Source organism: Mustela putorius, unplaced genomic scaffold (assembly GCF_011764305.1).
Source record: "Mustela putorius furo isolate JIRA1106 unplaced genomic scaffold, ASM1176430v1.1 tig00003834_pilon_pilon_pilon, whole genome shotgun sequence".
NCBI classification, from domain to species: Eukaryota; Metazoa; Chordata; class Mammalia; order Carnivora; family Mustelidae; genus Mustela; species Mustela putorius.
Window position 1 is genome coordinate 113,717,365 of NW_025421987.1, and position 22,597 is coordinate 113,739,961.

Genomic DNA, 22,597 nt, shown 5'->3' on the forward strand with positions numbered 1-22,597 from the left:
TTTTCGAGCCATGCCCTATCCCCTCTCTGGCTAATAGCAGCTCATCCTTCAGGACGGAGCTAAGGCATCCCCACTTCTGCAAAGCTTTTCCTGATTTGCCCTGGGGTCCATCCAGCATGTAACACCTTCCTAGCACTTTTCTTGCTGCTGTGAGTCTTGGGGCTTATCCCTGAAAGGCCTGGACTCACCGCAAGGCTGGGTACGTATTAGGTGATCAAGCAAAGGTTTAAAGGTCACTGAAATTAGCCATTACTGCAGGCTACCAGAAAATTTTTTTTTTTTTTTTTGGGTCCCTAAAGGTGAAAGGCAATGGCCGCTTGTCACATGAATCTTTTAAATGCATCACTTTTAGCTGTCATGATAGAACTCATAGTTGAAAGAAACTTTGTTCATTAATTTGCAAGAGATCCCTTCCCAGGTTTTTCAAAATACATCCACACAGATGTCTCGGAAGTCGCAGAGCTCGGTGGTTGTGTTATTCCAGTTCTCTCTCTCTCTCAGTGTCTATTTATACAAGCTCTCCAAAGCACTTTGAAAAAGGCACAACTTGTCTCCCAAGGTTTCCTATTCAGTGGCCGGTCGACGTAAAATGTCAGCGTCAAGGGAAGGAAATTATCAGGCTGACAGACTTGGTCCACTCAAATCCCGGGCTCAAATGCTACACAGGACACCAACCAATGAATAGGCCCACCGCTTCCAGGGCTGGGAAACGCAATCTGAAAGTTGGCAGACATTGGCTGTGGGTCTCATAACCCCAGTGTGACACAATATTCTCATCCTAGGAGCCAAGTTGTAAGCTTTTCTAAGATCCATAAAGCACATGTCTGCTCCCTATGAAGAGCTTCGGTTCTTTCTGAGAGCCTGCTGAAGTTCGGATCTGAAAGAATGCCATCTTCACAGAAACCCCAGTACTCTAGAATGATACCATCTGCCACAGGCTGAGCTTCCTTTTCAGCCAAATACATTATTTATAACCTTTCTAATTGTGAAAAGGTAAGGGTGGAATTTTTCTAAAGCCTGACTTAGATATAGTTAGAACATTCTGAACCTTTGCTCTCAAATACTGCAGGTCTCCAAATGTGAAAAAACAAAACCACAAAAAAACCCATCAGGAATTGGTTGAGGTCATATCCTTTTTCAAGATATTATATATTCTTTCAAACCCCTACTAGAATATCACTACGCTGTAAGGATATATTTAGAACACATTTAGAAACTGGAGGAAGACTGTTTTATTTTTCTACTTGGTCATCCTAGTAGCCAATGAAGAGGTTTAGGGAGAGGGGAGGCCTTCTGGGGGGGATAAAAAAGGTTTAGCAGTTGGGGAAAGGCAGTGATCTGATTACCCTTAAAATTGCTTTGTTGTGCCTTTAACAACAACAAAAAAAACCCACCCCAAAACAATGCTAATCAGGTTATTCAATCATTTAAACCAAAACTGTTCATGCTTTTCTGCCAAATCAACCAACCACAGCAAAATCTGTTATCTCTGATTGCTCAGCTTCCAGTCAAAAAACAGTTAACCCCCACTATACCAAAAGTTTTCCAAAATACCCTCCCAGCTCTGCGCGCTCATGGAGAATAAAGAGAAAGCCATGTCATCTTTAAAGGGTAATTGAAGTGCTGTACCATATTTGCATATTACAATATACTCTAATAAACTAAACAGCCTGTCCCGGAAGCCAGCAGCTCCCTAGCATTTCATCTGCTCTCCATACTGACTTTCTGCGCACTATATATATATTTTTTAAACAGGACTGGGATATCGTGAGCAAAACTTAGTAAAGACTTGCTGACGGTTTCCCTGAGGTGGGAGGAGGCAGCAAGAGATCTACAAAATGGTGGCTCACCCATGTTTAAAGCTTTCAGGCTCCATCAGCAGAGAGGGCAAAGGCTACAACATCTTATTTACACAATTATCTAAATACGATTAAACAGCTGATGGACAAATATTAAACTGGAAAATGTATAGTCATTTCAGCTTAATGTAATCCTCTTTCTGTAAACACCCAGGATGATTTTTTTCAACCAGAACAGTCCTGACATCTCATAAGCCTAAGGGTGAATAGCAAGAGATTGTTTTTGATAGTTATAAATATTCAAAAGACATGCAGACCATCTGCTTTCATAATACAGGTAAAGCAAGACTGAAATGGTGACTGCTGTATAAAAATGATTCTTTTAACAAAGTCTTCCTCTCCTCGAAAACTATAAAGACAGATGTCAAAAACTGTTTACACAGAGCAATCAGGAGCGTGCAAAATGTAATATTCCTTTTACACACAGTGCTTGCTAAAGAGATTTTTTTTTCTTTTTCTTCCCATCTGTGTGTTGCAACACATTTCTACAAGTTAAAAACATTTTTTTCAAACAGAGATCTCATGAATACCCAAAAACATGCTATCTTGTTTCTGAATGCTAATTAATTTCAACTAAGGAATCTGAATATCTTTTTCTGTAGGAAGGAATGTATGTTTTGAATTGGAATACTCCAGAGACAGCAAGGGAAATAATCTCGCTCAGGTTTAATTCTATAAGGCGATTTTCATGGTTCTACCTTGTCTGTAATATATATCTGCTATGTCCACGTTTTAAATGAAAGCACATTACTGCTAATGTCTTTGGCATAAAGTCTAAAATAATTGTTTTCTGAAATAACTGCCCGCACATGTGAAATGTACATACAGAAACCTTTAACTTCTCAGTTGATGTAGAGTGATGCATAAAACCCTACAGTTAATTTTCAGGACTGGAACACTAATCTTGACAGTAACCTTTTTATATATTGTATTAATGGCACAGAGGCATTAAGCACCTTTTTATAATTTTCAATAAAATGAGCATTTACTGAACAATCTGTCAAACTGCTGGCTCCCTATTCTTTTACATTTTTATTTTTCGAGAAGTGTAACTTCATAGACTCGTCCCTCTTCTTTCCCCATGCCCTGTCTGTCTACGGCCTGAATTTCCACAGCAGTTTTTCATATGCGTGTGAAAAGCTCAAAGGTCAAACTTTAATTTTGGATCAAATGGAATCAACTCCACATTCAAGTACAATTTTAAAAGGGATTCTCAGCAAATGAATTTTTCCTTTGATCCCAAAGGATATCAAGTACTACAAATACGCTCTACGAAAAAGGCATCACATGAGACGGTGACATGGAGGGAATTTGCTGCAAATTAACAGGTAGTCCCCATCTGGTATTTGGGGGTGGGAAGGAAGGGAAATGGGTTTCAATTTATGAGAAGCAAATGGCAGGATTTCTAAGTGTAATATTCTGTTTGTGCGTGTTAGCTTATGTTCCCCCAAATCTTTCCCTCTGGATCCTCTACTGCTTTCTAAGCCATTCTCTTGGGAGATACAACTGGGGCATATTCCGAATCTCAATTTGTTGAGAAGAGACTAATCACTTATAAATTTTACTTAAACTCCAGTTGTCATAGTTATGGCTCTTGCCATCTTGATCAATCCCAGTGCCTGAAAAATGGCATTTTCACAGAAAGTAACCCTTGAGTATCATGCTAAAAACAGAATCTCAGAACAAAGCTCCAAAAGAATACAAAAGGAAGCACAAAGAGAACACATCTCAATCTGTTTTGATGGTCTTACTACATTTCATAAAGATGAAAGTGTGATCATTGCAAAACACAGAAATTTTATTTTTTAAATACCCAATTCAGGTGTCTGGGTGGTTCAGGTGGTTAAGCGACTGCCTTAGCTCAGGCCATGATCCTGGAGTCCTCGGACTGAGTCCTGCATCAGGCTCTCTGCTGAACAGGAGTCTGATTCTCCCTCTGACCCTCCCCTTCTTAGGCTCTGTCATTCTCTCTCTCTCAAATAAATAAAATCCTAAAATATGGGATGAATCCTAAAATATGAATGAATAAGTACCCAATTCATAATTTTTAAAGAAAATGTTGGTTCACAATTCATATGGCTTTTCCACATAATTAAAGTAATTTTACATAAGGCCCAGATAATATCCTTTGATCAGATTCTCTACTCTTTTTGTATAAGTACCTATTCTAGATCTTTCTTACCATACCTAAACCTTCTTATTTGAATTAATCAAATATGTTAATAAAGTGTTTAAATTAGAAAATATTTGTTAAAATATGTATTTCTACTAAGGGCACATAATATTTCAAATTAACTGCACACAGAGGCTTACATTTGTTCATCTGCAATAGGCAGGGGATTGAACCAGATAATCTTCAAGGTCCCTTCTAACCTTCAGGGTCCCTTCTAGCCTTCAGAGTCTATGAAATCTAAAGGTATTCTCAAACAGAGGTCCTACAAGGGTCTTCCTCAATGACTTAAGAACATTCACTTGGAAGACACATCATCCATTTGTACACTCAGTGCAAATATCCCAACCACACTTTTAATATTATTAGGAAGGTTAAAGTATTCACCCCCACCACCGTATTTTGCTCATGATTATTAAAAATACACCCATCGTTACTAAACATGATACTACTCCAAATTGAATTTTTGGAAGTTTTTCATTCAATTAATCTAAATCCAGTGACTTTTATTTTACAGCAAAAATTGTTTCCTAAGATTCTAAATTTTAGGTGCTCTGTACCAACTTGTAAATTTGGGGGAATGCTTGCTTACTTAAAATTTCTAGTATCTGCATTTAGAATAGCAGGAAAAAAAATACCTAATTTGTGTTTGGTTCTAGGGGTCCTCCATAAAGTATTTTGAAAACCGTTAAGCCACAGAATAAAAGGGCTAAAGTAGTTTGATTCCATTTTTTTTTTTTTTAAATAAACATAGTTGATCCTTATACGACGTAGGTCTGAACTGCCCGGGTTCATTTATATGTAGTTTTTGTTGTTTTTTTTCACAGTACTGTATTTTCTCTTACGATTTTCTTAACATTTTCTTTTTTCTAGCTTACTTCATTACAAGAATATAGTATAGAATACACATAACATACAAAATGTGTGTTGTTTATGTTATCCTTAAGGCTTCTGGTCAACAGTAGGCTCTCAGTAGTTAAGCTTCTGAGAAGTCAAAATTTCTATGTGGATTTTCAACTGTGCAGGGGTCAGTGTCCCTAACCTCATGCTGTTCAAAGGTCAACTGTAGTAGAATTGGGCTCTGTAACTCTTTACAGATTTATATATTTCTTTCTGCATTCCTTCTTCATATGAACGCTATTAAGATTTTAAGCCATGTTGCCTGAGACTTGGGGAGAAAAGATGGTCCAGCTTTTAGCTTTTTATGGAACCACAAAACTCTCTTTGGGAATCTCATGAAACCTTTGAAAGGTCTCACCACATATATTCTCCAAAGTAACTTTTAACTTCTAGGTCAGTACAAACCCCCAGAAGCCCATTACAGGGTCCATGGATCCCCTCAGATCTGAACCAAGATTTCCCAGAAGGCTAAAGGCTAACTCATGTCCTTGATTTCTGTGTTTTATTAGTTACTGTTGTTAAATTAACCAAGCTTGATAAATACAAACCAATGTCATGTCGGCATTAGGTCACAAAGAAAAATCAAATTAATCTGTCTTATCTTTATCAATAATATGAAAATGCTTCACAGTTTTGGAAACTGCCATATACTGGTAATCACCTCTTTAGGAGTTATAGTAAAATGGTAAAAATGTGTTGCATAGGTTGGACATCAAGAGATAATGAGCTCCCTCCATCACTGGAGATAGGTGCTCCTGGCTGAGCTGGTGCTCATGCAGAAGAGTGGACAGACCGAGTCCCTGAGGCCCATTCTGGAATGGCTGAACAGTTATCTACACTTGCAGCTCTCCCCTCAATTCAGGGGATTCTGAGCCTTTATACAGCGGACTTTTTCACATAATGTGTTATAGCTCTAAACGGAGTCTCCAGTGCCAAATGTGGACTTTAGAACATCAACTGAGGAATAGACACTGAGCCCAATCAGGGTGGTACCATTAGCATTTCTATGGCCGGCAGCAGCGGCATCTTTGTATATAAATCATTTGACTCTGCTTTTGAAATTTTCCTTCTTTATATATTTTTAAATATGAGAGATGGACAAATGGAACTGACAGTAAAAAAAGCATGGATCTCAAATACAACACAACTGAGCCAAAATGAAAAGTATTAGCCATGCTGAAATACATGTTCAATTATGGAAGAAAAATTTTAAACATGCATATAAATATATTGTTAAAGATTGTGCTTAATAGTGACATATAATTAGGTCTTTTACAGCATTTTTTACATCTTTGGGTCCCAGTACCTCTAAAACCACTGTTCTGCTTACAAACATGTAAATTTCTACATATATTCAAGAACATCACAACATGAGCAAGAAGTCGAGACAGCTTGGGATAACAGGTTTACTTAGAGAAAAATTCAGAGGTAATTTGCTCTTGGTTAGATAAATTAAAAATTCGGAATAAAGTGAAATAGAAAAAACACTTTGTACAGTAGGATACTATAGATCTGAGTATAAAATGCAACTAATAAAACTACTAACATAGTTTATTGGTGCATGAAATGAATATGGTGAAAATCCTATGAGGCTACGTCAGCTGCACAGATACTCCTGAGATCCTACTGTGTGCAAGGATTTACAACTGTGATGACGAATCAAACTTAGTCCCTTTGTGACTGTTAATCACAATGTAAGCCGAGCCTAGTTCATCCGCACATACTTTCAGAACACGGTAGAAAGTACTATGATGGGTGCACAAAGGCAGGGTGGATGGATCCCTGAGTGCAGGGAGTGGGGATGACAGGAATTCAAGAAAAGGACACCAGACAAAACTCCCACCTAGATGACAGTACCCCTAGGCATCTTTAACCTCTCTGGACATTGTCTCATCTAGGGTACCTTATTTGCTTAACTTACAAATGGGTAAAGTGCAAAGTTTAGAGGTGCCTGGGTGGCTCAATCAGTTAAGCATCTGCCTTTGGCTCAGGTCATGATCCCAATCTAGGGTTGAGTCACATATGGGGCTCCCTGGGCAGCAGGGAGCTTCTACCTCTCTCCCCCAACTCATATTCTCTCTCGTTCTCATTTTCTCTTGCAAAAATTTTTTTAAAAAAATCTTGAAAAAAAAAATAAAGTGCAAAGTTTAGCCTTCCTCCACTTCCATCTTAAAACACAGGGTAACTTTATAATGATACAACGGATGATGCTAAAAGTGTCCCTCACAGGTGAGAATGGAATAACACAGTCCTTTGATTCTTCTACAAATGAAAAGTTCTTGGTTGTTTCCATATAAAGTGAATTTTGCATCAAAATCTTCTATGGAGCAGCAGTGCCTTAGACTATGCAGCACTCTCAAGGGAAATTTCAACCTCTCAATTCCCACACTGCAGAAAAACAGCACAAGTTACTGTACACTTTAAAACTGAACACTGTTGTAAATGTGTAACATGTATTAATTCCTGAAAAAGTGGTAATATTATCTTCCTACTTTATAGATGAGGGAATTGAGGCATGGAGAGTCACTTTGGAGCTTCCAGAGCTGGTAATGGGACAGCTCACATTCTTGACTTCTAGATATTGAATGCGATCAGCCCACTACTGAAGGTGATGGCAAAGAGTAATGACACACAAAGACTCCCGTAAAAAGTGACAGAATGAAGTTGCGGAAGAAATACATCTCTTCAAGAAAAAGTTCCATTAAGAAATAAAAAGAAAACAAAATCAAGCTCTGTCATGTGTTAACATCAGCCAGCAGTTTCAATATCTCTCTGGAAATCCTATTGTTACGTTTCACAAAGTCAGTACTTGTTTCAGGTAGCTCCACGTTTTTTTAATTGCCTGGGAACAAATGCAGAATTGATGGTAGAAAAGGACAAGCCTAGGAGAATCAGTGGTACCCAGGAATGAAATCTCCTGACTTCTCAATCAGGTAAGAATGTGATCTCAAATGATGCTACCAAAGCGTTAATCTCTTCTTAACTTTCAACCTATCCTCTGGTTTGCATCTTTAATCCCTTTGAGTAAACTAAATTAGATTAGCATTTTTATGGGGAAATATTGCAATAAAAGATAATATTTTTTTTAAAGAAGAGAGAAAAAGACGATGGCTAAAAAGGATAGTTTTAGTGTAAAATTGAAAGGGAAAAAAAAAAGACTACTGAGGGAAGTCCACTACCTTTTCCACAATGAGGAATTCTGCAACCTTTTGAACTGTCCACGATGAAACTCCAGCACCCCATAATAATACAGCATATGAGAACACAATACAATCTTACATTTCTGAAGCGCCCTTCATGCAAGTATCCCAGGGTGCTTTACAATCATTATGAGTTAAAATTAAAACTGAAGCACATACAATTCCTAATAGAATCATTTTAAAAATGCTAAACAGAACAAATAACTTTTAAGTCTAGATTTAAAAGTCCCAACAGCCAGAGCGTTCCTTACTTCAATTGGCAATGAGCTGCAAAGCCGGGCTGAGGCTCTCTCCTGTTATGTTAAAGGCTCTCTTATGTTTTTTATACTCGGAGCACGTTATGATCAAGCAGTTTCCAATGAAACAGGAAAAAAATTGGGTGCGTGTATCTGTTTGTTTTGATTATTCTGAATTTAAGGTCTTTTGTTTATTTGTTTATGAGTCTGTTTGGCCCAATCTGACATGAAATAAAGCAGGTTTAAAAAGCAAATCCAGATAGAGTCTAACCTGAAATTTAAGTATAAATTATTAAAAAAAAAAAAAAAGACACTCCAAAAGCACTCTAAAACTAGCTCTGTTTTAGCAAGAAAATCAGATTGATTAGCATGATTTGGTTAACTTTAAAAAAAAAAAAACAATTAGAAAATAGCATTTAGTAGTCTTTCTCCAGGCCACGTCTACTCTTAAACCTTGGCAGAATTTCTTATTCTGCAAATCAGAAAGAAAGAGGGGAAATGCTCGCATGATATGGTAATTTTCCTTGCATTAGTGATTTTGAGGTCAAAGGAAACCTGTTCAGATCTAAAACAAAGCACAGGTAAAAATCTATTAAGTGAAAATGAAGTACTTACACGTTGTTAAGCACTCTCTAAATTGGCATGGCTTAAACTCTTTTATGTTTTACTATTGTGAAAAGATAGTAGCTATAAAATATTTGAGATCAATCCATTTTAACTTAGATGCTTTATTAAGTTTGGCTTTTTTGATGAATATATCTGAAAGGTTACGGAGAACTCACATCAAGCTACAGTAAAATCCTTATGTATCTAAATCAGCTAAAAATGAGCCTGATAAATGAGATTCAAAAAAAAGGAAAACTTGCAATTTGGAGCACATTTTTATTCTTCTATTGTAGATTATATATATTATAATATTAACACAAAGCAGATAACTCACTAAGTTGAAAGAGAATGAAGTATAACTGGTTCAAAAAAGGAGGCAGGAAATATTATCAGCAATTCACACCACTACCCATGTAAGACTGGTTTAGCATTTCTTCTATGGATCTCACCATGAATACAATTGCTGAAAATGGTTGTAAAATCCCATCAGTATCAAGTACTTCAGTGCCTGGCAAAGCAATGATCTTAACCTTGGATTCCCATGGTCAGTAGGGTAAGGGCTGGGAAAAGTTTTGTAATTTAAAAAAGGATACATATTTAACAACAAGATTTATGGATTACATCAGGAAGGGGCAAGTACAAAATCCTACAAGCACATCTCAAACAGGAAAAGCTCTATTTTTAAATGGAACTGGCCAGTTATATCCTCATCCATCAGAGCAAGCCAGTGGCTGAATAAGGTCTATACTCGCAAATAGACCCAAGAAATTCAACTGCCCATTGTTTCCAATGCAAATGCCTAATATTGTCTTGGGGCTCAAAACAAAGGGCTAGGAGCTGAAGTATACCTTCTGATCCAGACAGATATGACAGGATGGGGAAGGAAGTGACTGCCACAGTGAGTCTAATCTCATACCTTTTGGAACCTCCCAAATACCAGACTATCCCAGAAATTAGTCCCTGTGGTCCGAACTACCCCTCTCACCTCTAAACTAGGGGCATGAAGTGACGGTATTTTCAAAGCAAGTCATTGTACAAACAACAGAATCAAACCCCAAATGCTAAAGAAAAATTTCAGCAGTGAGAATAAATGCAATTGGAAAACTGTAAGTAGTTATCACTACTTCTGGGAAAAGGAAGTATTTTATAAAATACATCAAATTACTTTGAGAAAGCCTTAAAAAAAAAAAAGTCCTTCATCTGGATGTGACCAAGCTCACAGGCTCTGGGCATGAATTCTCACCCCTCTGCTTTACCAGCTGTGTAACTACAAGGCTTTTTTAAACACATTATGCCTCAGGTTTCCTCAACCTAGAAGTGGATACAAACTATATACTGCTTCGGGTGATAAATTTGCCCATGATACATCAGAAGCACTAAATAAAAATTATTATTATTTCAACTATTAAAGTGTAACATGCTTAATACTATGTAGGAAATAGGATGCCTGTCACATAGCAGACTGTCAATACATATTTTTGAATGAGTAAGTATGTGAATATGTGAATAAATCTCATAGGGTTAGACTCTCACATGGAATACAATATATGAATATTGATGATGGATATTCTCGAGAGAAGTGATTACTAATGTTTATTTAAAAATTTTCAGAAATGTTATTTCAGTCTAAAAAATTATGAAACAATAATGCAAAGTGCAGTTTAAAAAACATATATTTATAGCATAACTGGGTAGGGATTTTTAAATTGTTGCTCTGGTGTTATGCATCATATAGACTTTAGATCAACTGAGCACAGGGTTTATTAAATGTCTACGGCAAGGACTGTCAAATTTCATAGAATCAGCATGGTTAAATGGTAAGCTTCAGGAGGGCAGGGAGGTTTACCTGTTTGGCCAATACCTAATAAAAAGTCTGACATATATTATATCCTTAGATGCTGTCGGGAAAAGGAAAAGGAAAAATGATTTTATTCAGTGTGACTTCTAAATGGAATGTTCAAACCTAAATATATTTTATATATATTTTGCTGCTTGAAAATAAAAACAATTCTCACTTACTTCATGTGGAGCTTGGGACTGGAGCTACTTTTCTCCAGGTGAGAAAGGAAATAGAAAGTGACCCAGTGCCTTAACAAAGGTGTGGGTGTGTGTGCATGTGTGTGCGTGTGTGGTGGGGAGAGGGGTGGGGAAAATGTACATAGCAGATTAAAATTTCTCAGGAATATCTGACCTAAACATTTTTAGATGAAAGACATCAGGCTGGGAGAAGTAATAACTGACCTTTTACTTATGATACTTTCAACAAAATGAACTTAGTCTTGTGACTGCATATATATATATATATATATATATATTTATTCACTTCTTAAGCTCAGTCTTTAAAATACACGCAAAACTAAAATGAAAAAGAAATGCTTTATGGTAAATCAAAAAATCATTTGCCTCCCGAATCCATACTCTCAATGTCCTCATGACCACAGGGTTTCTTGACCCCAAGCCAGGTTTATTTTCTCCTCCTTACTTGCAGTTCAAAATAAAACGCCCACCTTATCCAACCACATCCACTGAAAAAAGTAAGAGTAACAAGAGAGTGACCAACTTCAGATCCATAAGGAGCTGTTTGTGTCTTAGCAGGTTTTTACAAAAATAAACACGTGGTATGAAAACGTAACAGATAGATGTCAATCTATTGGGGCAGATTTAGGACTTAGGAAAGCAGTAACAGAAATAACGATATAGTTATAAGTCACATGTACCCTAATGGAGTTCCTAACGATATAGTTATAAGTCACATGTACCCTAATGGAGTTCCTGCATCTGGAGAAAACCTTGCAAATATTATCAGACAGAATGTCTGATAATTATGGCAAGTATTCATTTTAAAATCAAGACACTCTAAAATTTTTCATTGGGAAAGGACTTTTAGGTCAGTCACTGACCAGCATTTTGACTTTAATCTCCAAAGCCACTGGCTCCTTCATCTCTCCAACGAGGAGTCTGGGTAGGATACAGCTCAGTTCTAAGATTCCAAGGTCATCTGCCCTGCAAATGTGGGCAATCCTTCCAGAAGCACCGGAGGCTGGGCTTGTCACATACCAAGGCACATGCATGATGGATTCCCACTGGAATTCTCTCCCAGCCTCTACTCTGTAAAGGGAGCTAACCTGAGATCTGCAGGGTGGACATTCTGCTCAGCTTAACAGTAAGGGCCCCGATAGCCCTATGTGCTGCTGAGGTGTCTTATCATATTTAAAAAAACTCTTATGTGTAGCAAAATGTGGGTGCTAGATTGTATGTTCAAAATTCGCAAATGAAAAAATCTAAACTCTACAGGGGAGTAAAACAAGTCTTAAGAGTTAGCATTTCTTGATGGTACGTTCCGTTTTGTATAAGACTGAGGCAATATTTTTTTCCTAGGCATTTTTTCACAATACCATCTTCATCACTATCTCTCAGTCACAGGAGAAAGAAAGAGTAGTTCTGCCAAGCTCAGCATATATTTTGGGCTGAGGTCTTACAGAGCCTGGATTTCTCTTCTTTAACTAATAACTTACAACATAAAAGAAAATAAAGAAGCGAATGGAAAATAGTTCATTATTAAAACACTCTGCACTGAGTATCAAGATTCATGAACCCATTCTAGAGAAAAAAAGATGACACAGCAGAGTATAAATAAAATAGCTTACTCATTTAAAAGAACAGGTTGCAGTTTTTTTCATAAACACTAAATTAATTTCAAATATTTGTTGCTGCTGGTAAACTCCTTGTAGTTTTTTCAAAAGGTATTTTTTAAAGAAAGGACAACTGTAATTATAACCGATGTTGAAGTCCCAGCCTAGTTCCATTGCTCAACAATTACCACAGGGTCTCGGCTACACACAAGACGCACGTTCCTCCAAAGCCCTCTCTACAGAAATTCACCAATGTAGGACTCTAAAACCAAGCCCCGAATTTCATTTTGTCATTCTGTTTAATGTTATAATTGTCTGTATTCAATTCATTTCCCATGATAACATTAAGTAAACTCACAATTATATTTAGAAGCTATAGTGAGGTGGAGTTTACTGGCTGATTTAACAATTAATTCTCATTGCTTCTATCAGTAAATACTTGTACTAGCATCCTCTTCTCCAGCTCACAGTAAATGCCCTAAATCTTTGCCTGAATTTACTTCCAACATCAATGGGACATTTAGCAACATGTACATACATGGCATTCCTATACTGGGTGTTTATGCGTATTTTGACTCTGAGTTTAAAAAAAAAAAGTTTATTTCTAGGACGTTTCAAATTTTCAAATGCTAGCAACCAATTGACATATTATCTGAAGTTGTCTGCAAAACCCAAAGTCCCAGATGTAAGAGTCACCTGCTTCATTATACTATCCTATTGATTTAACTGTGTTTAATTAATTTAAATTACTTTTATTCGATGGTTATAAATTCACATCCTCTCTACTCCAAGGGTGAGAGAGGGAAGATAGAAGGAAATAAGCTAAAATGACAATTTGTCCTGAATTCCAAGAAACTGACACTTGCAATATAGGAAATACTTTACATATGGCTACAGCCTACCTTAAGAGAATTTAGAGAGCCATAATTGACTATAGCCCTAATTCATTTGGTCTATTCCTACAACTGCTAACAAATATCAAAGGAAAGCTGATGGTCTGTAACCTGAGATGCGTGGAGTTTCCATAAAACAGCAGCACAAAAGCCCACAAAGCTTCCTTCCGAAGGTACTAGTACCCTCTGGAGCCATCACACTGGAAATACATTTTGAGAATATCTCAGTTGCAGAAACATTTATAGCAGAATCATATGGTTCACATTCAAGTGACTGATAGACTAACATTCAGAATTACTTTTTGAACTTGAAAATAAAAGAACAACTTCAAATGGGGTAAAAATCTAGTTAGATCGTACTCGAATTATACTGTATCATGGGATGACCTCACGTTGGGTTTGACACTGAAGGATGGCATTCTAACACAATTATGTAGTGACTACACAAGCAGCCCATTAAGAGCAGGTTCACAGCACCCTTTTTTATGTGAAATCAGCTGAGCATTATCAAAAATCATGTTTGGTTTTAAATTTAGAGACACAGGCAGTCTCTATCTAGAGTTTTAGTTATGCTTCACCAAAATTCATTCTAAAATATCAAGTACAATAATAATAAATCTTTGTCTTGTTTGAAGAGCCTCTGATGATATGACAGGAATCTCAGAGGAGGGGAAAAAAAAAATTCCACCAAAAAGCAAAACAAAAAAAGTAAACCAAACCAATGCCACAAAACTGGTGACAAAATCCCCCAAAATAACTAACTACTCAATCTTTAGTTACAGGGAAAAAACTTCTTATTTTTATAAATACTTAATCTAAATGCTTATCTCCCCCTTTTTGTAATGAACATAATATCCCAAAACTGTCCCCTTATTTTATTCAGGTATCACAGCGAAGGCTTTGTATGAACACTCTCACTGACCTTCCCACACCAAAGGTTCCTGGAAGTTATACCACCTTTACTCTTTCTTAAATAAGGGCACTCAGGAGAACGTAGCTTCCACGCTCAGAGCACTCAGAAGAGGGATCGAAAAACAAGCTAGCACAGTCTTCTGCTGAGCTGTTTCTCCTTCACTCTTTTCCCCAAGGGAGAAAAAGCGTAAAGACTCTGTTCAGAATAAATCAGGCACACTGTTTAAAGTCACCAGTGGTCAAGACACTGCAATTTTGACAGTCTCGCTTCAGATACCAGTTGCTTTAGATTATGGAGCCCCATCAAACCTCAAATCAGGGCTGCCCAGGACGGCTTATCATTCATTACATGCTATGCTCAGTACCTGTGAGAGGGGGCACTCCTTGGCCAACGAACTCTGATTCATATCTTTCAGTAAGTCCTTCAGAGCATTCCTTACTGTGGTGTGCGACCATTGTTCGGGAGGCAAGTCTTCTAGTTTGGGGCAACTATTTGAGACATAGATTAGAAAGGGGATTATTACAAGATTGCATCCCGCTGCAGAACATTCCTTTAAGACAGACAGATTTCATTTTGCGCATCAAACAGATGCATCTGGAGATTGCTCTCGGTCTCCTGATTGTTCCGATTAGTTAATTACTTTATACAACACATCTGCTGTATCGATGCATGAATTATACATCAGCTGCCTGTGGTGGCTATTTTTTCATGTTACTTCTACCTTCCTGCTCTGATGCGCTTGGGAAGACAATTTAAGGTGTACTGCTTTCTCACGAGCCATCGTGAAAGGCATTAACGTATTAACCGTTTTCCGTTCATGACTCTGTTCATACGAATTAAAATGGTAAAAAAATATATATAAATAAATAAGATCGCGGGAATAGTGAATAAGGCATTCTTTCACAAAATGTACACAGATGGCACTGTTCATGATATGCAAAAATATTTTTCTCTTAAGTAAACTTTATGTAAAATGCCTTCTTGTAATGCATCATTTAATTGACTAAATATAAAAAGTCTTGTCTTTTGATATCCTGCACAAAACCTACAAATTTGGTGGGGGTGGGGCGGTAAGGGAGCGGGGTGGGGGGAGAGGCTGCTTTTAAATATACATTGAAGTTAGTAAAATTAAGCAGAAGGGATAAAGTAATGAAATCAGTTTGCATTAACCTTTCTGAAACACAAAGTAAATAAAAATCAAAGGCTGACCAGAGATGCTTTATTTCAAAAGATCAGGCACATTGAACGTTCTACCCTAGAACCGCCGTCCCGACTCACCTGTGTAACTGAATTTTCAATGTGACCACATGATACACGTCTTGAAGCATATCTGCTACCGTAGCATCAGGGGCATCTGTCACATAAGACAGTGGAACTGGATTCCACTTTCCAACCTGGATTAGCCCTATTCCAGATAAAGAGAATATGCCACTAAATATTTTACCTTTTAGAAAATATTTCAAGGAGAAGGTGGTGGTGGTGGTGTTTTTCATGGCCCCCACCACAAGCAATATTGTTATTTCTGTTTGAATGATTCCCTTCCCTCTAAAAGGCAGGTCAATGAAAATATTCACAGCTTAGCTTTCCAAATTGTGAAATTATGTAAATGACTGTAGGGTTGTTTATTATTTTGGAAATAAAACCCCATCAATAAAACCCATGCATAGGCCACATTTTCCTAACTTACAGGAAGTTCTAATAAGACATAGCTGAACCAGTTCTAAATGGCTTTACGATTTAGATAAGATTCTCTATTGCAATGGGAATCAGCATTGAAAAATACTTTACAGCCCATAAAACCATCAGAAACAGAATAAAAGAAACAGAACTAGATATTCAGTCATAAATGCAAATTGACTCTCAACAGTCCATCTGCTCAAATACGCTCCTCACTTCCTTGTGGGTCCTCAGTGGAGCAGATTATTAAGGTCAATAAGCATACTAATGATTCAGCCGAAGTAATTTAAAAAAAAAAATCCACCTCGACATTCCACACGAGCAAAATGTGTGTTAACTAAACCAAACTGAATTAAGCCAATTTTTTAAACCCACAGTCTATAAGGAACCAATGTAACACACAGGCTACAGTTCTTTGAATAAAAATATTCAGGGCTTTCTCTGCAAAGTAAACAAAGGATGCCAAGCAATTTTTCCAACCCCACGTATGCATTATTTACCTTTGGCCTGGGCAGCAGAGCTATGCGAATAGCCCAGAGACAGCAATGCCATTTCGATCAGCTGGTTGAAAAGCATATCCTTTCTCACCAACACAAATTCCGCATGCTCCTCCTTGCAATCGTATTCAATGGCGTTTTCATAATGTTCCACCACACAGAAAACTGGTAGCATGGTTCCTATCCAAGAGACGGAGAAAAAGAGACGCAAACCAACAATCTTCAGAAATGCAATCTGGGGGGAGCAAAAACTCGACCATGAAAATAAATCTTCCCAACAGGGAGAGAAGGGGAGACTGTGTTTCCAAGGCAGACAGGGTACAGAAATACAAGCACGCACACACAAACATATACACACTCTTTTATTGTTTAAAGTTGTAAGAGGGATAGTTAAATAGAATGTGAACTTGGTCCTGAGACAACCTGGGCTCTGCTTAAATATCAGCAGTGCATTTTCCAAAATCAACCAATGCAGAATTACCTTTTTGATCAAAATAATAATGCTGACGAGAGAGAAGTGTCTTGTCTGATCTGCTGTGAGTGGTATACAGGGTGCAAATGTAACTCATTACAGTTGTCTTCAGAAGAACCCACCTTCACGCTTCCTACATGCTTTTGTTAACATTAAACTTCTCCTATTTGTGTCCAAATTTTCTCTGACTCTAACATTTTCAGCATTTTCTTCCTTTGTGAAGATCTTTCCTTAACAGTTCCATAAAAGAAACACCAAACTTAACCAAACTGATGTCCAAAATATATGATTTCAATATGTGCACAATGTAAATAAATAAGATTTATTTATTGGCCACTCATTTAATCCACCTGACTAAAAAGATATCACAGCAACCACAGGTCTTGAAAATGAACAATCTTTGTTGCATGTTATGAAAGAGAGAAAAGGAAAGTGGCCTCCGAATGACATATTAGGATAAAGGAATCTGTATAGATCTGATGTGTTCTCTCTTTATTTACTTTAATCCAGCGTAATAACTCAGTAGCCAGATGATTAATAAGCACAGGCCACACCACCGTCAGAAAAGAGGCTTCTAGAAACTGAAATCACGGAATGCTGTAGTACTCAAGGTGTTTATGCAGCGTACTGTCAGACTTCCAGTGATATACGGAAAAGGGTTAAAAGCAGATGCATCTGAACTGTACTGTGGCAAACTGCCAGGAGGGTATCATCTTTAGCATAAATGATGACAAGGGTTACTTTAACAGGGCACCCAGGATCCCCAATTAGTCCTATAACATTAATGCCTCTATAAGGCTCTGCCCTCTGGACGCACAGAATCCTACCAACTTCTAGAGATTTCTAGTGCATACTAACCCGAGCTCAAAATCAGGATTTCCTCCTGACACCAGGGATGCCCTTTAAAAAGGCTCTATTTTCTTGTTTATGCTGAACAAAAGCCGGCAGTAAAGCAGCTACATTTTTTTACACGTGCATCTTCACCAAAGCCTTGGTGAACTGATCACTCGAGATTCTAGCTCTGACAAATAAACCCCTTTAGGTTTACTTAGAAAATCTCACAAACTCATTCGGAGGTACCCAACAGGCTAGGCATGAAAAACAAGCCGCAGAGCTTGCCAATATTGTTGTCATTCATTCATCTGTTTTATACCAGAGAGAGATCCTGTCAGGGATCAGAAGAAGACTTGGGAAGACCACAGCAAAAATAGCAACGAGCAAACTGGTGATTTCTTCCTTGGCGTGAAGGTACTTTGGCAAAATTTCCTAAACAAATAAACAAAAACACCCAACCTCTTTTTCTTAAGTAGGGCTTTCTCATCTCAGCCACAATTTTTATCTAGCACCTGTCAAACAGAAACCATGCTCATAAAAAATAAGATTAAACATACACACACACACACACACATGCAATCACCCCTACCAAAAAGCTTTAGTAATTTTGTTGTTTGAAGCAAGCTGAGAACCTTCTACAATTAAACTATATTTTTAAAGTAAGGCACTATGAAAGCAAGGTTTAAAAAAAAAAATTCAGCAGGAAGTGAAATTACTGTACTTTGGTTTCTCCTCCCCCTGTTCTGATGGCTTCAAAGAGTTGGGTTAGTACAACAAAAACATATGCATTGATTTTTCTCTTGCAGAATGATACATACGTGTACTATATGCTCCCTAGATCTATGAAAATAACTATAGGTTTTGCAAACTGTTGAAACATATTGGATTTACTTTGGACTCTATTTAGAGATACCCTATAGATAATTAAGGTGGCTATTGATAAAGTGACAAGAGAATCATTTCACGACAAATCTAGCTGCTAAGCCTTCTAGCAAACTTGTCACCCTTGCCTTCCTGATCCTACGAGTAATGCTGAACAGGAGCCTTCTCTGAACTGATTATTTGTGCCAGTGTTTGGCGAGACTTCCAACTACAGCAACTTCATAACCTTCCAGCATGAAAAGGGGAGTGCACTGGTCACTGCTGAATGCTAAAAATACCACATGATTTAAACCTGGAGGCAGTCTTAGAAGCTTTTGCTGAAGGTTTATGAGCCTGTGTAAACAGCACGTCTGCCATAAGGAGCACTGAAGTCTGTAGAATCCTTGTCTAAAACTGTCCTGGCATTAAAGTTTGCTGTGCAAATATCACATAATACCAGAGACAGCTGAAATCTCCTATTTAGGAATTTATGGAACTTATATGTTTGCAGGCGTCAGAAAGTCTTTTTTATAGAGCCCCAGTGCTTCACAGTACAATATTAATGCACTCAGTTTGAAAAGCTGCAATAAATTATATTTTTAATGCTCTTACCCTGGCTTTCTTAAGATGCATACATTCTTGGCAAACAATCAATAAATAGGGTAATCATGAGTAGAGGCCAAAGAATTTGCTGAAGTGCTGTTTTTCCATTTTTAATAGATAAAGATCTAACAATACGGACTGCTGTGTCTGTTCATTTCAGGATCAATATATTCTTTGTTTTCGCCAAACCAAGAAAAAAATAAATGATTGTATGATAAATGTTATGCATCAAACACAATGAAATTCCTCTGCCTTCTAACTTTATCTACTTAATATTCTTGGTTGCTAAAAGACAGCATTTTTATCCTTCACTTAGCAAATGTAAGGAAAAATCTGAATCCCAAACACAGTTATTCAGAGACAAAATAAAGACCATTATGAGACACACACGTTATACCCAGCATAGGCACTGATCTACATAAATAGCAGGGCTGAACACAGTCAAAGTTGTTAAACTTCATCAATTTAATAAAAAATGGGTAGAAAGGAGTCACACAGTTACTATCTTTCCTTTATAAACTTGCCTAAGTCTGCCCTTCCTTTATCAAAAAATACTCAACCATAGCAAAAATCAAAAACTAGAATCATCAGGTTTTTCACTGTAAATAATCAATTTGCTCTTAAGAAAACAAGCCACACAAAAAATGACATCACAAAACTTTTACATCATATCTCATAAGATGCCCATTATGTCTGAAAATGACTTACAGCTAGCTAGTAACCCTCTGCAAAAACCTAAGGCAGTCCTCAAACAATCTAAGTGCCTTATTCTTAATCAGGGTTAGATTAAGCAACAGCCACCTACATATCCTCTACTACAATAACACCTTATCAATGGAAGCCTTGTATAATGAAGGCCATTACATTTAACTCAGTCCTCATCCAAACATCCAATGATTCCACTCTATAGCAGGGCAAGGTGGTCCAGTCAAGCACAGAGCCTACACTTTCCAAACATGACTGACACAGCAGCCTGGGAATTAACTAACTTCACATCAGCAAGAGAATCAAGGAAAAGAACATACAAAGACATGTTCTGCCTCTCCACCCCCACACAAAGTGGCCTTGAGTAGACACAAGGGCTTGTAGCTTTCCAGGATTTGGCTCGAAAGTATTTACCTTTCCTAAGGTTCGTTTTCATCAGATGGCCCGAGTGTTTTAAAGGCACTCCCTGCATTTTTGCACCTGTACTCCCAAGCCTTCCTCTTCCTAGCGGGCTCCCGTTCTGCTCCAGGCGGGCGATCTTGGCTGGTGGACCCTTCGGATCGCTCACATTGTTAGACATTTCTGAATGTTCTTTCCCCTGAGTTGCCTCGTTCAAATGATCCATACTCAGTTACCCTCTAAAGATCACCTGCCAGAATTTAAAAAGAAGACATGTTATAATTGGATGGGGGGGGTCTCTCTCTCTCCCCCTCACGCTCTCTCTATATATTATATATGATACACCAAGTAAATATTTTATCCCTAGCTATTTCTCTCCACAAATACAGTACACTTGTAAAATTGCTTAACTAGGTAAATAATATACTGCAGATGTTACTATGTTTTCAGATAACAGTATTACATTTCCATGCAAGTTAACAGAATAATTTGTGGAAACTATAGCTACACATCTTAGAATAAAAAGGTAATTTGTCACCTACCAACAAAACTAAGTTGGGGGAAATGGGCTTACTTTTAGAACAAGAATGACCACAAGTATGGCTAAAAAGAAAACAACATATTTATGTAGTCCCAATTTTTAAAAATCAGAAACTCATTACAGAACACAATAGTAACATTTTAATCAAGAATAGGAAGATGATCACAGTCCAAAATATTAATTAAATCTGATGTACATGTTTACGCTTTTACATAGTTTAATTTCTATGAAGAAATATATATATATATGTATATATATACCCCTCAAAACAAGGTAGCAAATATCTGCTTTTTAAACTCCTCATTGGCTTTACAGGTTAATCCACAGAAAGTTTTCTACTGCTTAAGTTTTAAGAATAACGTGACCTGTTAAAGATCTAATCAGGTCCTGGCTCAAACATGTGACTGGATCACATCAACCTTAAGAAAATTGAAAGAAATGGAGGATTTCTTCAAATACCCCAGGTGCTGAAGCATTACAACTTACGTGTTTTAGTGTCAATATTTAGGTGTCTCTTAGTAATAGAATGCTGTTAACAATTTAAATAGCAAAAAACTTGAAAATACTTTGTGATGTACATACTAAAGTGCCAAATTTACTTTTAAAAAAAAAAATATTGATGATTTTGGTAAAAAACAGTCATTAGCATTTAAAAATAATCTTGGTATGCAATGAAGTCTACATCCTAATTGACTTCAGAAAAAACATAGCAGATAATTGTTTTCAGTTATATTATACATTGGACATCAATTTTCATACTGTGTATAACAAAGCAATTAATACAATATCAAAGTCACTTCTAAAATGCAGTTTTAATTGAACTAATAAGAACAGGTTTAGCAGAATTATTTTATAAACTTTCATAGTACTTTAAGTATGGAACTCACCAATACTAAGGGAGAGGGGATCATATTTAGGAAAGCCAAAGAAAGTATAGTAATTACCACTTTCCTCCAGCTGTCTGGTAATTCAACATATCTTGTACTTTAAAAAAAAAAAAATTATTGTACCAAAGAAGCTATTGAGATCTGTGTTTGTTGAAAGCCAGATTGTATTAGCATGGCCTTTCTGTAAGCATTTTTTCCCTCTTTAACCATTGATTACTTTGTCTATTATAATCAAGAAAAGAGGTGAATGGGGGTGGGGGGAGAATGGTAATCTGTAGGTTTAAAAGCAACCTTAAGAATGCCAAATGAAGAACTATAAAGTTTGAGAAATAATAGCTATTTATCCTTGTACTCTAGGGTGGCACGCTGAGAACTAAAGGTTTACCGTTGATCGAGGTCCCATCTGTTTTTGGTTATGAGGTTCATTAACAATAAATGTGCCTCTTTTAACCACTTTTTATCAAGATTACTCTTTTCCATTATATTAAACTACAGTCTAAAGCCAAAATTAGAGAGCGGTGATTATTAACTTATTCAAAACACTGCTTCTAATGTTTCATGTGGATTATAATACAGAGCTGCTTTTTCTGAAATTGGTTGCCTTACCCTAGAGCAGAAGATGAATTTTAAAACATATGATTTGAAAAGAAAATACTTAACCCGTGGGGCAATTTGAGAAAAAGGGGGGGGGTAGACAACAGCATCAAAGTTA

The 22,597-nt window shown here is 37.1% G+C and overlaps 1 protein-coding gene across 6 annotated transcripts in view; it reads right to left on the bottom strand.

The window, feature by feature from the left end:
• SATB1 (SATB homeobox 1) overlaps positions 1 to 22,597 on the bottom strand; it is a 99,483-nt gene that overhangs the window by 54,709 nt on the left and 22,177 nt on the right. For all 6 annotated transcript variants that reach the window (XM_045088948.1, XM_045088949.1, XM_045088947.1 and 3 more), the window contains exons 2-5: positions 20,473 to 20,707; positions 16,587 to 16,763; positions 15,688 to 15,814; positions 14,774 to 14,897 (exon numbers count right to left, since the gene is read on the bottom strand). In XM_045088948.1, the coding sequence (XP_044944883.1) occupies positions 14,774 to 14,897; positions 15,688 to 15,814; positions 16,587 to 16,763; positions 20,473 to 20,683 (639 nt within the window). In that variant the 5' untranslated portion in view covers positions 20,684 to 20,707. The remainder of the gene's footprint in view (positions 1 to 14,773; positions 14,898 to 15,687; positions 15,815 to 16,586; positions 16,764 to 20,472; positions 20,708 to 22,597) is intronic.